The sequence below is a fragment of the Rhynchophorus ferrugineus genome, unplaced genomic scaffold (assembly GCF_030347505.1).
Source record: "Rhynchophorus ferrugineus isolate W39M unplaced genomic scaffold, kcgeb_rfMv2 rfM1, whole genome shotgun sequence".
Lineage (NCBI taxonomy): Eukaryota > Metazoa > Arthropoda > Insecta > Coleoptera > Curculionidae > Rhynchophorus > Rhynchophorus ferrugineus.
Genome location: NW_027472580.1, coordinates 93,395,638 through 93,411,860, shown reverse-complemented (window position 1 = coordinate 93,411,860; position 16,223 = coordinate 93,395,638). Strand labels below are relative to the sequence as shown.

Below are 16,223 nucleotides of genomic sequence, written 5' to 3'. Positions count from 1 at the left end.
AATAAACTTTGCATATCTCTCGAAAATCTCGAGTATCCTTGCTATAGCTACGAAATCCTGAAAATGTTGACAGGATTGTGAAAAATAGTGGATGCTTACATGCATTTTGATCAACGAAATCTATTAGCGAAAGTGCGAAGTATTAATGTAAATAACTGTTACTATCTATCTATTACTACTTATCTATAAAAAGCAATAGTTTTCTATAAGTTTTGTACTGGTTATGGAACGTTCAACATTGCATTCTCGACATTTATTATTTATTACTCATTTATTACTTGACAAATCGCATCAAACACTTTTAGAAACTTGTAGTGATGCTGCTTCATCATATCCCAACGTTCGGTTTTCTTTTTAATGATTAACAAGTGGGGCTTTTGATGTCAGTGGCAAAGAACGATCTGGAAGACCAAAAGATCCGAACACGGTGAATTGCAAGACTTATTAGACTAAAATCTAGCTGAAGCTCTCAAAGCTTTCAGAGATTTTCGACTGTTTCCAAAAGTTTATTGTAAGGAGAAAGATCCAAAAGGAGGGAAGACGACTACTACACGAATTGATTGAATTTCTTTCCAGACAAAAAGTGTTATTTGACGTATTATATTGTGTTTTGTGATGAGAAATCGATCTATCACAACAATCTTGACATCAAAAATGCATAGGCATAGGCTATATTGACATTGAGACGGAATATTCATAGCCATAGAGTTTTGCTGTACATATGGTGGGATTAGCAAGAAAGGGTTAGAAGCGAATGAAACTGTTGATGCAGTTATCTATCGACGTCAAGTGAACAAATTGCACAATGTGTTGTTGCACGAAAAAACTATCAATACTGAGTAACAAATACAAAGTTCTTATCTTGCATAACAACGCTCTGTCATATATTGCAGGAATGGGCAAGTTCTGCCAAGCCTAACGTACTCACTAGTCATTAAGTATTCTGATCATTGTGAGCAGATGAGTACGATTTTTAAGGGTACCATTTGTGAACCCACAGGATATTTTATTGCCACTACTTTACACTAAAGTTGGCCTTATTGAGAACTTTGTCAAAGCCCTCAATCGCAAAAGACCGACTTTCCAGTACATAACCAGTTGCTTCCAAAACTGTCATAGGCAAAAATAAAAGAAGGAGTACTTTTCGAATCTGATATTCCAAAATTAATGGCTGACACAAAGTTAGCAAAATATTTAACGCCTGATGAAGTAGCCGCATGGGCATCAAAGCCCTTCAAAATGTTATTGACAACTTTCTCGGTAACTACAAATTACTGGATTGCAAGCATATTATCCGCAATTTGTTGCATAATTACCACAAGATTGGAAATTGAATGACTTCACGTCTTGATTTTTCCTATCAAATTTGGGTGACCAGCAAGGAAAGTGGCCACATCAAAATGTAATAAAAATCGAAAGGCGATACCAAGGATATTGGGACAAAGGCATGATGAGCGGTGACTGTTGGATCCAAACGCGTGAAACAGATCCCAAGCACCATGAACTCAGTTCAACTTCTGTTATTTTCTGATGCAAACCTTTTAATTCAGTAAATGGCCGTTAATGGTCAAAAATAGTAAAATAATGAATTTATTACAATTTTAAAAAACGGGCTGCTGATTTGGATTCAGTTCCCAATTTGCCTTGTAAACAGATTATGGTTGCTTAGGTCCAAAACTCAGCGCATACTCGTGTTATTGGATCAGTATCAAACCAACACTAAATTAATAAATATCTTTTTCTGAAGTGAAAATATGATCAGGATAAATGCAAGCACCTAATAAAATCCAAGGTACTATTGCCATAACCGCTAATAAATCAAATTAAGTGAAAAGAATATTGTTCCTCGAGCTAAAAAAACAGTAAATCAGATAAGCAAATATGTTGTAAAGAAAAGCGTTACTCCTCATTTTGGGCCCTCCATCTTTGAATATCAAAAAAATACAGCGAGAACTTATCGAAGTCCCATTTTTTCTTGTAATTGTGAATATTATAGTGTCAGCGGTATTGGTGTTTGATTCCACTGCCATTTTGAACGAAATCCTGATACCAGCGGATGCAGCTGTCGGATCGGTGATTTACAGACTTCGAGTGTCCGACACCGCTTTCGATTACCCTCTAGTGTTCGAACTGAAAGACACAGCAACGGTGGCTGTGGAAGCCTTAAACTGCACCAGATTCAACTCAGTAAGTACATTTCTTATTTATTTTTGTTTACGACCTTTATATAATCCTAGTACGTTTGAGTAATCTTATTTAAGTTTGTCCTATTTGTTGTTTTATTCTGACTCTCATAAAAAGACAAAAATGATCTTGAAAAACCAAAAAAAAACTATGTTTTTGGTTTGTCTTGCTTACACTTTCTGTTTATTTTCTATCCAATGACATTTGTTTTTCGGCCATAGAGTCATATATAGAGAGTGAACTCAATACAAATAATTTTAGAATTATTTTGCGTGGTCTCAGCAGGAAAGCGCTGAGGACGTCATTTCGCTGACTTTCATTGGTTAGTTTAAATTACCATTACAGGCACTTGTAAAGAAGATATTTTAATAGGAAAGCATTTCATTGATCGAGGACTTCATACGCATCACGTGACCAACCTCTGATGTCACATTCTACTGACCAATTAAATTTGAAATAAAAAGCAAATGTAATTTTGCAAAATAATTTATTCAAGTAAAATCACTACATAGTATAAAACAAAGTCGCCTTTTCTGTCCCTATATCCCCATGTGCGCTTAAATCTTTAAAACTACGCAACGGATTTTGATGCGGTTTTTTTCAATAGATAGAGTGATTCAAGAGGAAGGTTTATATGTATAATACATGCATAATATACTAAGGCAACATTGCTAATTTTAGAGGTTTCTAACGTGATGTCGTAAATTAACCTATTTTTTTAGGCTTATTTAGCAATTAGCAAAAACGCTGCCTAACCCTACGAGTTAGATCAAATTAATGTACTACAGTATTGTACACCATAAAAAGGTCTACAAAAAAGTCCGCGATGGTATATGTTTATCTTTTAGGGATAACCCACATTAACCATTTTTATTGTTTACTTTTTACGTGAGAAAATGGCTTATTTACGAAGCTATTTTAAGCAATACGGCATTAATCATTATCGAATTAAGTACCTTAAATACACTGTGCAATTAATATAGATCAATATGGTTCCTTACAGCATGTAAATTAAACAGATATTTTCGGAGATATTACAAATTTAAAATTTGCGTTTAAACATGTGTAATGTAATAAAAATTGTATGAATTTAGATATTCCAAAGATAGCAGGAAATCTTCATAGTAAGTATAGGGGAAGAGGAATTGTTTTACTCCAAATTTAATGCGTGCAGGCCAAGGGCAGTAATGAATGAACCAAAAATACTGGATCGATTTTAATCATGTTTTCATTGAGTGACATAGGCATATATATTTTATGCCCGTGCAAAGTCGGAGCGGGCCGCTATGTTTTTATATACAACGTTCATATTTTTTCTGTAGTGTATTATAAATCATATATATGTATATATATATATATATATATATATATATATATATATATATATATATATATATATATATATACATATATATATATATATATATATATATATATATATATATATATATATATATACATATATATATACATATATATAGAAAAGAGCACACATCTTTTCGAGACTTAAAAAACTCTTCCAAAATATTGGTCCAACTGCCTAAGGAGCCTAGAGATTTTATTCATTAACTCTGATGTTAAAAGGTGTGTCAAGCAAACGTGATCCTGAAGAAGAAACTCGAAGCCGGCCGATTCTACGACTTCAAAGTGGAGGTGAGGAATCAGCGGGGACAGAGCTCCACCATGAACTGTTCGTTTCTGGCCACCAACGCCACCACGCCGATAGAAAAGATATTTCCCGGCGCTCCCTCGTTGCTGAGCATTTCGGAGAACGCCCGCAGGAACACCGAACTCGGTAAGCGTTAATAATCGATGAGTTAGGATGAAGTGTTTTTTTACTAAACCGGACAAATCGATAACCGAACAATATTCGTCTCGGGTCGCCTTCGCCTTTTTTTCATCGTTATGTACGTAAAGTATTTTTCCATACCAATTCCACGAAAAAAGCATTCATATCCATTTGTATTGAGACGTCAGAAATGTCCACATTTTGCCGCGGTAGTAATTTACCGAATTATACCAAGGCAGGGAAAATCCTTTTAGAGCATAATTAATAAACACGTTTGTATTCTTTTAATTTATACTCTATTTTCTACTTTTAACACTTTTAATATTGTGGATTATGTGAGAATAATATTTACCAAGCTTTAATATGGCAAAGTATTAATTAATTATACCACTAGTAAAAAAACTGTGAAAGTTTTAATATTAAATAAAAGAATTATTTATTTTTCGAAATTTATTTCTCCACTTCTTGGTCTTCTTCAATTCGTTCTTATTTTTTCTCCCCAATAAACTCAAAATGTTATCCTCAAAGCGGTTTTTTTGAGCTTAGCTAATAAACAAAAGTCAGTTATGGAGTGAAATAAGTACAATTTTTTATGGAAAAATCGCGAAGGCGTTTTAAGGTCATTATTGTTATCATCACCAATTCACAACGTATTTATTTTAAACTGCTTTTGGCGATGCAAGAATTAGCATATTCTTCATCAGTTTTAACCATTGTTGACAAATCTGACAAAGCTGTTTAACTGTTAGTCTTATCTTAGAAAATCGACATTTTATTCTATGCAAAAAGTATATTTTGTCACAAAAGTTTTTGAAGTATGTCCAAATAAATAAAATTTACTAGGCACTTAATACCTCCTACAGCTTGATAAGTATATATATTGGGGATTTTTCTGCATTTCAAAATATGGGAAAAAGTGGCTTGAACGATGTTTCTAATAATAATTTTTCTACGAATCTAAGTTGCAATGATTTGCAGAATGGTGACTGAATGAATATTAAACCAAGTGATTTCAAGTGATTTCAACACTTGACGATTGATTTTATTGTATGAAACAGTGCTTTGTTATGCTAAGAAATCGTTCTTCTAACAATTCACAAATTGCTAGTCGGTTCATATTCAACATTTCTCTCAACAGTTTTTGAGTTTGTTTTCGGTTTTCATCCAATAACTCCTGCAATTCCGCATCTACAATTATTTTCTCGTTATCAGGATTTTCTTCGTCTTCAACTTTGAAAATACCATGTCTGAATTGTCGAAACCGTGCTCCAGCCAATAATGCTTACCATCTACCAGCAGACGATGAGTCTCAGTGGATTTATTATTTTAATAAAACAAGAAAAGTAATGCGTGTCGCCAATGCATGTTTTCAGCCATAAAAATTGACATTTTCAAAAAAATTATAAATCTACAATGTTATTTTGGTAGAATATAACTGTAGTTATGAGTTTAACGTCAATAGATTAAAATGATAAATGTAATTAAATCACAATATTGCATAACATGTCAATTGAAAATTCCCCGGCCTACCATAGTAAAACACATTTTTTTGAAAAAATTAGTTTTTTTATTCAACAAAATTCCCTTCAAGGCGCACTGGTTATAGCGAGTCTCCAACTTTTCGATAGCACTTTTGTAGTACGATTTGTTCTTTGCTTCAATATAGGCCTCAGTTTCGTCGATCACCTCTTCATTCAACGAAATTTTTTTCCCAGCAAGCATTCTGAGATCTGAGAACAGGAAATATTCGCTAGGGGTCAGATCTGGAGAATACGGTGGATGAGGAGGCAATTCGAAGCCCAATTCATAAATTTTTGGCACGATGCATTGTCTTGGTGAAGGAGCACTTTCTTTTTCTTCAAATGTGGTTTTTTCGGCGATTTCATTCTTCAAAAGGTCCAATATCGCTATCTAATAGTCGATGTTGATGGTCCTTCCCTTTTCAAGGTAGTCAATGAAAATTATTTCAATAAAATACAGACGCCATAACCTTGTCAACCGACTGTTGCGTTTTCCCACGCTTTGGAGCGGATTCATCGTGTGCAGTCCACTCGGATGACTGTCGACTGGACTTCGGAGTGAAATAATGGAACCATGTTTCATCCATTGTCACATATCGACGCAAAAACTCCAGTTTATTAAGCTTGATCATCGTCAAACACTGCTCCGAATTATCAACTCGTCGTTGTTTTTTGTCAAAAGTGAGCTCGCGCGGCACTCACTTTGCACAGAGCTTTCTTATACCCAAATATTCGTGAATGATATGATGTACACATTCAGTTGATATCTTTAGAGTGTGTGCTATTTCATTCATTTTCAATTTACGGTCATTCAAAATAATTTTGTGGATTTTTTAAATGTTTTCGTCGGTAACAACCTCTTTTGGGCGTCCACTGCGTTCACCGTCTTCGGTGTTCATTTCACCAAGTCTGAACTTAGCAAACCAATCCTTCATGGTTGATTTTCCTGGGGCAGTGTCCGAAAATTCGGCATCAAGCCAAGTTTTTGCTTCAACTGTATTTTTTCCCCTTCAAAAAGCAATATTTTATCGAATTACTTTTTATCCATTTTTTTCACAATAACAAAAGTTGCTTCACTCAAAATGCTATAATTCACAAACTAATGATCCGACAGCTGTCAAACTTATACACGCAGCTTTGAAGGGTTAGGGCTATCTAGAAAACATATGGATTTAATTCTAGTAGCGCAATCTATGTGTCAGGCCGGGGACTTCTCAATTGAACTGTTACTTATGGCTAGTGATATATGTTTCAATAACCAGAAAGTAATTACCGACACACCTGATAAATATTATTCTAAAATAATACTATGAGAATAAAAACAAAGTCAAAATGTGATTTAGTTCATCAAGTTCAATAAATACAGATTAACATAGAATAATATACTTTTATAACGTCGTTTTATGGGTTTAGATATATTTTGTCAGGACAATGTCTAAAGTATCACGTAAAAGTATTTGATTTTTATTATATATTTTGTTACATAAATTAACAAGACCTGTGAAATAAGGGATAGATACAAAAGGAAGAACTAGAAGCAATAAACAATATGTAATATTTCTTTCAATTTCATATTAAATAAACTGTTATTTTATTTTTAAAAAATGATACATATTAATTCCAAAACATTATTTAGTTCTCCTGAGTGGTAAAACTATGTTAAACAAATAAAAAGTTGAGAAATCTCTCCAAGCTTTACGTAAATCAACAATTCCAGGTTCAATCATAGCTCGAGGAAATCCCAACCGAACAAAATCCGTTTACATGGAACTCTACGGCACCTTGGAGTTCGGCATCCATCAGAAGCTCATCTCGGAGAAGGACGCGGAGGGTACCATCATCCTCATCGGCCCCCTGGATTACGAGACCAAGACAATGCATCACCTGACCGTTTTAGCAAACGTATGACCCCCTAATCCATTTAATAGTAAAAATGAAAGGTTTATCTCAATAGGATCCGTGGACTAACATGAACGAGGACACCAGAAACATAGCAGGATGGCCCCTTTTAGTCGCCGTGATCGATGAACAAGATACCCCTCCGATTTTCACCATCGCCCCACCGACAACCACCCTGAGTCGCTCTTTGAAACCCGGAGATGCCATTTTAAGGTAAAATTACAAGGTGTTGGTGCCACCTGAAGATAGTGCAGAGTTCTTGTTTGATAGAGTACACGCGGAAGATGGAGATCGGGGCCAGCCCAGGCCCATTCGTTATTCCTTGGATCATGAAGACCCCGCCAGCGATCTGTTTGAGATAGGAGAAAGCTCAGGTATTGCTTATTTTATAAAATAATTTTAAAGGGTTTACAACAGATGGTGTTACTGTGCATTAAATCGCTTCGGGTGCATTTGTAGCCAACTTCAAGTTAAAGCCTCACTGGCAGGCTTCATTTTTCAGTATGTGTCTTTTATTCAGGGGTGTGCAACTCCAATGGTAAGTAGTGGGACAAAATGTTGCTTGGTTCAATCATTGGCAGCGCTGACAACGTGAACTTGATTGGTTAGTTTATAATAGTTATGTAGAAACCTGTAAGGAAAATACTTTGCTTTGATTGGTCTGCCATTTCGCCTGATTATTTTGTGACGTCACATTTATTCGATAATAGTATTTGAATAAAAATCCAAATTTAATTTTTAAAATTAATTTATTAAAATAAAGTCCTACACAAATATACATAAGTGTAAATAATACAAATATATATAAACAAAAAGCAACAAAAAAACAATTATGAACTCTATTCTAGGCAAAATTAAAATATCTATAATTGTTCTATAATTCCTTCCCATATTTGTTTAGTGCCATCAATTTTATGGGATCTATTAGAGTTCTAACTTATCTTGATATATTGAAGGTAAACTTTAAATCGTTCCCTCTTGATATTGCATTAACTTCATTAAACCAAAAATACAATCACACCTCGTAATAACTTTTAAAATTTGGTCTTAGAAATCACTATGGATTGGACAGTTGAAACACTAAAAATGTATGCGTTTTTTAAAGATATTTGGGTTTTAGAGTATTTAATCTGTGGAACTACTTAATATAGAATGCAGACAAATATTGCATGTTGTCTCTTTTTCAGAAGTTTTGTTAAATCGTCTGAAATAAGACTAAAACACAATATTAGACTCTTGTTTTCGTCAGAGTAAAGTTCTCTGGAACTGAAAATATAGACTCAACTGGTGATTTAACAACCTCAAGTGGTACTAGATCTCCCGTTAAAAAAGAATATAAGTTATCTAATATGTTCATCTTCTTCACAATTTTCTCCGGGAGAATGATGTAAAAAAATTGAAGTGATGATGAGCCCTTTTAAAGATTACTCAAACATACTAGGTGAAAGATGCTGTTTCTACCTTCATGACCTCTAATAGATCCAACAAAATTCTTTAAGCAATCTTGTTAAGATTTGTTAAACAAATATAGTTATTTGTAAATTTAGACACAATAGATTTCTTTAAGGTAATAAATCTTAAATATAATAAATATTTTCTTAACAAGGCAATCAAATTTAAATATACAATAGCTCTACTATAAAATTATTGAACACTGATTGTTCTAAAAAGTTAAGTATTACAAATATTTTAAGGATATTTTACAATTAAAAGTAGTATTTATTCCTATTAATTATCCAGTTATCTTAATTATTACCTTCTTGTAAGACTTCTTTATGTAGAGAAATCACACTGACAGCATACGAACAACTCGGTAGGTTAATTGAATTTTATAACCATTAATATCTTCATAAGTAGGTTTTGATTTTCTGTAAACTAACAATATATAAACAGACATGTAGTAGATAGGTAATTTTATATGTACCTGATAAAAACAATGTTGGATATGCATTTACCCTAATACCTGTTCGTGAAGGAAGAATAATTCTAAATTTTTCACTAAAATGTCCATGACAGACACCATGACGTTGATATATTTGCATTGTGGTTTATCCAGGTAACTTACTACTATTTACTTGATTAACCCATTTTTGGAAAGGAGCGAGATCATTCTTTGGGAAACGATGTCTAATTTCCGTAGTAGATTTTTACCCCGGTACACTACATCTTTTACTACACTGACGCATTGTCATCAATTTTTATATTATCACTCCATAATAATTAATGTAAAACAAAAAATATGCACAACGTAAAACGAAGATTTCTTGATCTAGACAAAAACCAAAACCTTCAAACAACAAAATTAAAAATGGACGCCCATAGAAAATGCTGATTTCATACAATTTGATCGACCAATCACGTTCCATGTTAGTGGCGGCACCAGAAATTTAAACTAGCCAATCACAATTTGCGATCGCAGCGCTACCGTTGATTGAACTAAACAAAACATTTCCCCAAGGAAATTTCTATTTTTTCTATGCTTTTATTCGAAGTGTGAACAAAAATATTTCCAGTGCCTTGAAAATGTCTGAATTTGTACCGAGTAAATCGCGTTTGCGGACAGTTTTTCTTCTTTACCTCGATTTGAAGGAAAAGGTGACTGAAAGCAGCCGCGAATACTGTGTGAAGCTTATGGCAATCATGCTCCATCGATTTCAACATGTGAATATTGGTTTCGACGTTTTAAGAGTAGTGATGTTCATTTCAAACACAAAGTTTGTTCTGGACAGTCAGAAAAGACGAGAAAATTGCTCGATGAAACCATCAATGGGGATCGCTATCGACAATAATTGATGGTGAAGTGAGGTAAAGGTACAAGTGATTAATGAAAACATACTTGGAAAAATCAAAATGAGAAGTGCTACCCCACCTGCCGTATTCTCCAGACCTAGCTCCTTATGGTTACTACTTCTTTGGATATATGACCCCGTGACCTGGCTGACCAGCTCTTCACTTCTTATGAAGATACCAAAAAAATGTCCATTCGTGAATGTCCTCGAGGCATACATCGTTTTTTCGAAATGGAATTCGTAAATTGTCTGAATTGAGTAAAAAAAACTGAACCGACTTCGAAAAAGAAATAAAGAACTCACTAAAATGTAAAAAATAATCAAACTTAGACTTTTAACACAAAAAAAAAACGTTTAAGAAATATATATACGTAATAATCGTTGTAATAACTAAATAAACATTAGTTTGAAGTTGGTACCGTGCTCAAACATTTATATTAAATTAGATTTGTCTTGTTCATTTTTAATATTGCGTTTATGACATGATTTATAGTAAATATAATACATATATTATCGAAGGACTTAATCTACAATTAAGCATACAGTAATAATAGTTTGTAGCTGAATTGTGTTTGATTATATTTACATTTAACTCTTTTCCATACCACCTATGAGTTAGAGTTTTAGATGAGTTTGTAGTTGTATTCCCTGGAAACCTATCATTCGATTAACAATTGTATATCCAAGGATTTTTTGTTTACCTTCATTACAGAGCATATTTAACTTTTACGCTTACTTCTTGTATCAATCAGTACAGTGTTTACTTGTAAAGACAGTTGATATCACTGTATACACTTCTCTTGATAAAATTAATTAATTAATTTTGATTCAATTACTGCATTCTCCTTAATTCATTTGCCATATCTGCAAAAGAGTTACTATTCTTCCTATCCTGACACATTTTAACCAAATGTTCAATGAATCATATCATATTCAGAAAGTTTCACTCAAGTGAATAACTAAGCTGTTAATTTTCAATTTATCTAACATTTAATCACAATTCCATCTTCATCATCATGTCAAATTCTTCTTCAATGTGTCTTATCGAGTTCATCCAAACCGAAGATGTTATTAACCATTCCTGTTTCCAGCACTAAGTACAATATATCTCTAATAAATTATTAATAAATGTTATGACTAATAAAACCCAATCAAATGTTATTCCAACATTTATCTTTTTCCATCAACTTTCATACACATACATCAATACATCATACAACATCATAACAGTATTTTTATTATCATCTCGCCATGAGCGACCATTGGGTATATTAGTCCCATTCTGAAATATCCATGTCTCATCTAAATACAGAAATTGAAATAATAAGCCTGCCTTCATTTTATTAGATGCTTTTAAAAGTGGTATTTAAAAGCAATATCCAGAAGTTCTATTTGATCTCTCCGATGCTTTTCAGACTAACAGATTCCTTTGATATAATTGTATTAAATTATGTTTGTATTAAGAAACTACTCACTGTCTTTACACATTTCATACATTTAATCTGTGATAGAGCTAACATCAAACTGATCTTGATAAGGGACGGTTTTCATTCGGTTAATTCAAGATTATATTTTTCATTTTTTGAGATATGTCAGTGATCGCGTCTATACTAAAAATAGTTTGAATACAAATGGCAGCAAATTAATATTTAACAGTAAAACAGTGCTTACCTCTCTAACGAATTTTTCTGGCAAGAGAAGGGCACCATTATCTCGTTCCTTTTTAAAGTAACCGATTAAAGACACAACCTGTTATGTCTGCATTTTTGCATACGGTTGACAAACGGACGACTTTGACAGGCTAGTTCGTTTACACGTTCGAACTAATCAGACAGCATTGTGTCTCTTTTTAACCAGAATAAAATGAGAAGGAATATATTGCCTGATTCTAAAACGAATTTACAAATTGCGGCAAGCAACATATTAAACATCTTGATGACGTAGGTACAAAAAAACTTTATGGATGTATTTTTTTAAACTCGGTCCACTTTTTTGCATCCTCAAGTTTCCCGAAACGTAAATTCAAAGTCCGCATCCTGAGTGTTATGATTACTGATGATTTTCGCAAAGATTCTCTCATTGGTAAACTCGAAATTTTGCGAAAGTTCATTAAATACAGCAATAAAATCTTACCGGTCGCCGTTTTGGATGGCATGCGAGCGTGCGTGTCTCTAATGCCACCATCGGTGTTTTTTAATTCACAGTGACACGTTTATAAATTGTGTTTCTCAACGACTGTTTGTTACTCTACTCCGATTTGCTGATTATTATTCATGGAAAAATCGAAATTTGGCCCATATTTGCCGTGAATTTCTCCTATTTCTGTCCGGTAAATGGCGTCTAGGTCGAAATTAACAAGTCCAGTACTTTGTGTTAGCGAAAAAAAAACTCGATATAACATTAATTTTGTGTGGAAACATGGTTTCTTCTACAACCCGCGGAATATATCAGGAGCGGAAAGATTGCGTGATCGTTTGTTTTTGGCAAAATACCGCAAAGTGATCTAAGATTATCGATGACCTTCCTAATTATCTATGTTATTACTTAGATAATACTATAATTAGGTTAGAATTATGCATGCTTATCATCATCTTCACCACCCTAATAAAGGATTATAATACTAAAGTTTAATAAGTTCTTGGAACAAAAATGAACTTGGACTTTTATATATGAAAAATTAGGTTCGTAGTTCACAGTGTTCATCAAGGAGTGCCTTGGACTCTTGTTTTAATTCTACTCTTGTCTTCTTTTTGCACTCATCCAGGGTTTCAATAGTCTTCAGTCTTTTTTTATTAACGGATCTGCCATATCTGCAAAACAGTTATTATTCCTTCTCTCCTCACATGTTAACTAAATGCTTATGTATATTCTGAATAAATTACATACATATCTGTGCACATAAATCTTCCACACTCTACAATAATATTTCCTACAGTTATCATATATTAATTATATACTCACCATTACTTGCTTCCATTATCGTCACCGTGTCTTAGAGATGTACAGCATTGAATCATATCATATTCAGAAAGTTTCATTCAAGTGAATCACAATGGATGAAACATGGCTCCATTATTTCATTCCGAAGTCCAATCGACAGTCATCCGAGTGGACTGCACACGATGAATCCGCTCCAAAGAGTGGGAAAACGCAACAGTCGGCTGGCAAGGTTATGACGTCTGTATTTTGGGATGCGCATGGAATAATTTTCATTGACTACCTTGAAAAAGGAAGCACCATCAACAGCGACTATTACATAGCGTTATTGGACCGTTTGAAGGACGAAATCGCCGAAAAACAATGCACCGTGTCACAAGTCAGTGAAAGCGATGGAAAAAATCCATGAATCGAATATTTTCCAGATCTGGCCTTCAGCGATTATTTCCTGTGCTCAGATCTCAAAGGCATGCCCGCTGGGAAGAAATTTTCATGGAATGAAGAGGTGATCGCCGAAACTGAGGCCTATTTTGGGTCTCTATAATCAGTGTATCACCCTTGAAGGGAATTATGTTGAATAAAGAGAACTAATTTTACCAAAAAATGTGTTTTACTGTGGTAGGCCGGGAATTTTTCAATTGACCTGTTACATTCGAACATGTGATTCGGTTACAGCCATCAAAATTCGCCTGGTTGTTAAACGTCTACAAAATTCTTGAAAACATTAGTGGTAATAAATACAGATTATAAAACCACAAAGGTTGTTTTAGCGCTTTGCTTATTGTGATAAATAAAATCTCTGCATATTATTATTGTGATTGAAAATGTCGAAGCCATTAGATAGGCAAAGGCAAAAACATATTACGTCTTTAATAAATTATTTCGAACAATAACTAGTTAACATATGCGTTAGATGTACTATATTGTTAAAATAAATTACACTTGATAACATTATTCATAGAGAGAAAAAACCTAATACCAACACACCAGTTTGGGTTTATTAACGAGCATACAACAATTGCCCAGGTTCACAGAATAACAGATGTTGTTGAAAAAGTTTACAAAAGTAAAAAAGTATGATCAGCTATGTTCTTAGATGTAGCGCAAGCCTTCGATAAGGTTTGATATGAAGGCCTTGTTCATAAACTACAGAAAATGCTACCAAAACAACAACTATTAAAAGCATACATTACAACCAGAATTTTTAGAGTCAAACAAGAAGAAACTTATTCTACAATAAAATAAGCTAAAGCAGGTGTACCACAAGGAAGCGTACCAATGCTTTATCTACTCTACACTTGTGATATACCACAAATGGAGAATATTACAATGGCTACGTTTGTTGATGATACTGCGGTTATAGCTGTCAGAGACAATAGTGAAGAAGCCTCACGAAAATTTTAACAGGCAAGTGACAATATAAATAATTAGACACAAGCTTGGGAAATAAGAATTAATGAAAGTAAATCTGTACATATGCAGTTCGCCTTTAAACAGACCGTACAAGCACCAATAACATTAAATAATACTATCATTCCATATAGCAATAACGCTAAATATCTCCGAATGAATCTTGATGCAAAAGTTCGCTGGAAGGAACATATAAAGAAGAAAAAAAGAACTGGAATTGAAATATAAGAAAATGTACTGGCTAATCGGAAGAGAATCACAATTATCAGTACATAATAAATTGCTATTATATAAGCAAATACTGAAACCTATATGGACACACGGAGTTCAATTATGAGGATGTTCTGCAAAGACTAACATAAACAAAATACAAATTTTTCAGAACAAAGTCTTGAGAGGTATTATGGGCACACCCAAATACTACAGGACTGACTACCTACATCGGGGCCTTCAGATACCCACAGTCAGTCAAGAAATCAAGAGGGGGCATGAGAAAAGACTTCGTTCTCATGAGAATATTGAAGTATTGCAGCTTTTGGATACCACCATAACAGGACACAAGGTCAAAAGAATCAAACCATCTGATCTTGTGTAGTGTTGTGTAGTGAGGTGCATATAATAAAAATACAGCAGTGACAGGTATAAACATTATTTCACCAGAGACTGAGATAGGGCCGATGTGTCCTCCTAGTTATATACCTAGATTTAAGTTATCATAAAAACAAATTTTAGGTAAGTCGGAAACGACTAGTAACAATGTATTATTTAAATAATAAAAAAGTGGTTTTATTTAGATTATAATGTTGTCATGTCAGAGCCAAAGTGTACTAACACTTAGAATTGCAACATTGCAACGTCTTGACCTCATACATTTATAGAACGTGAGTTCACTGTTTTATTGAACGGACTATATGTGTTATAGCAATAATTTATTTAAAAATGTTTAATGTCGTATAGTGGGACAGAGTATAAAACAGAGCGGGATGCAATATTTTTTCATGCAGCGAACACGCACCCCCTACAATTAACAACTTTTCAAACACACGTAATGGGAATTGCGGACAGGGAAATGCCACGGGAAAATCCGTATTTTTCAATCTGAAACACCACTTGCTCCGTTTCCATTAAGCGCCCACACGCGATTATCGGAGCACCATTTTCACTTTTACCATGATTTAACCAGAAAAAAAATGGCTTCCTCTTTTTCATCCGGAAGCCGAAACTCCCGTTCAGCGTGCATGAAATCCCACGGCAATAAGAAAAAAAAACTGGCGGTTTCTGTGGGGTGATGACGGAGCGAAAATTCTTGTTGGCTTAGGTCAGCGGTTAAAATACGCAGACCTTGGTCGTAAGTTATGGAAGCAATTATCGTAAAGGCTACTTGAAATTCAAATTTACCAGGCGCATTATCTGATATTTGATTTCCATCGAAAGGCCATACGGCCACTATAAAATTGGAATATGAGTCACGCCCTTGGCCCTTAGCCTATAGAGTCTCTGTCGGTTTTGGATCAAGGACATTTCCATAAAACACCGATCATATCCAAAATATACTGTGGGTCAAAACCAATATATAGGTTTTCAATGACTGGTTATCGCCGCTTCTGAAGAAGAACTAGCCTTCTAGGCCTTTTCAAATGGATTGGTTACACCAAATAGTTTCTATTTTTCTTTTTTTTTAGTTATTTCTTCCAT

At 34.0% G+C, this 16,223-nt stretch overlaps 1 protein-coding gene across 6 annotated transcripts in view; it reads left to right on the top strand.

Moving 5' to 3' along the window:
- Cad86C (Cadherin 86C) overlaps positions 1-16,223 on the top strand; it is a 37,225-nt gene that overhangs the window by 2,313 nt on the left and 18,689 nt on the right. For all 6 annotated transcript variants that reach the window (XM_076397575.1, XM_076397572.1, XM_076397574.1 and 3 more), the window contains exons 3-7: positions 1,997-2,187; positions 3,769-3,979; positions 7,211-7,395; positions 7,448-7,605; positions 7,663-7,766. In XM_076397575.1, coding sequence (XP_076253690.1) covers positions 1,997-2,187; positions 3,769-3,979; positions 7,211-7,395; positions 7,448-7,605; positions 7,663-7,766 — 849 coding nt within the window. The remainder of the gene's footprint in view (positions 1-1,996; positions 2,188-3,768; positions 3,980-7,210; positions 7,396-7,447; positions 7,606-7,662; positions 7,767-16,223) is intronic.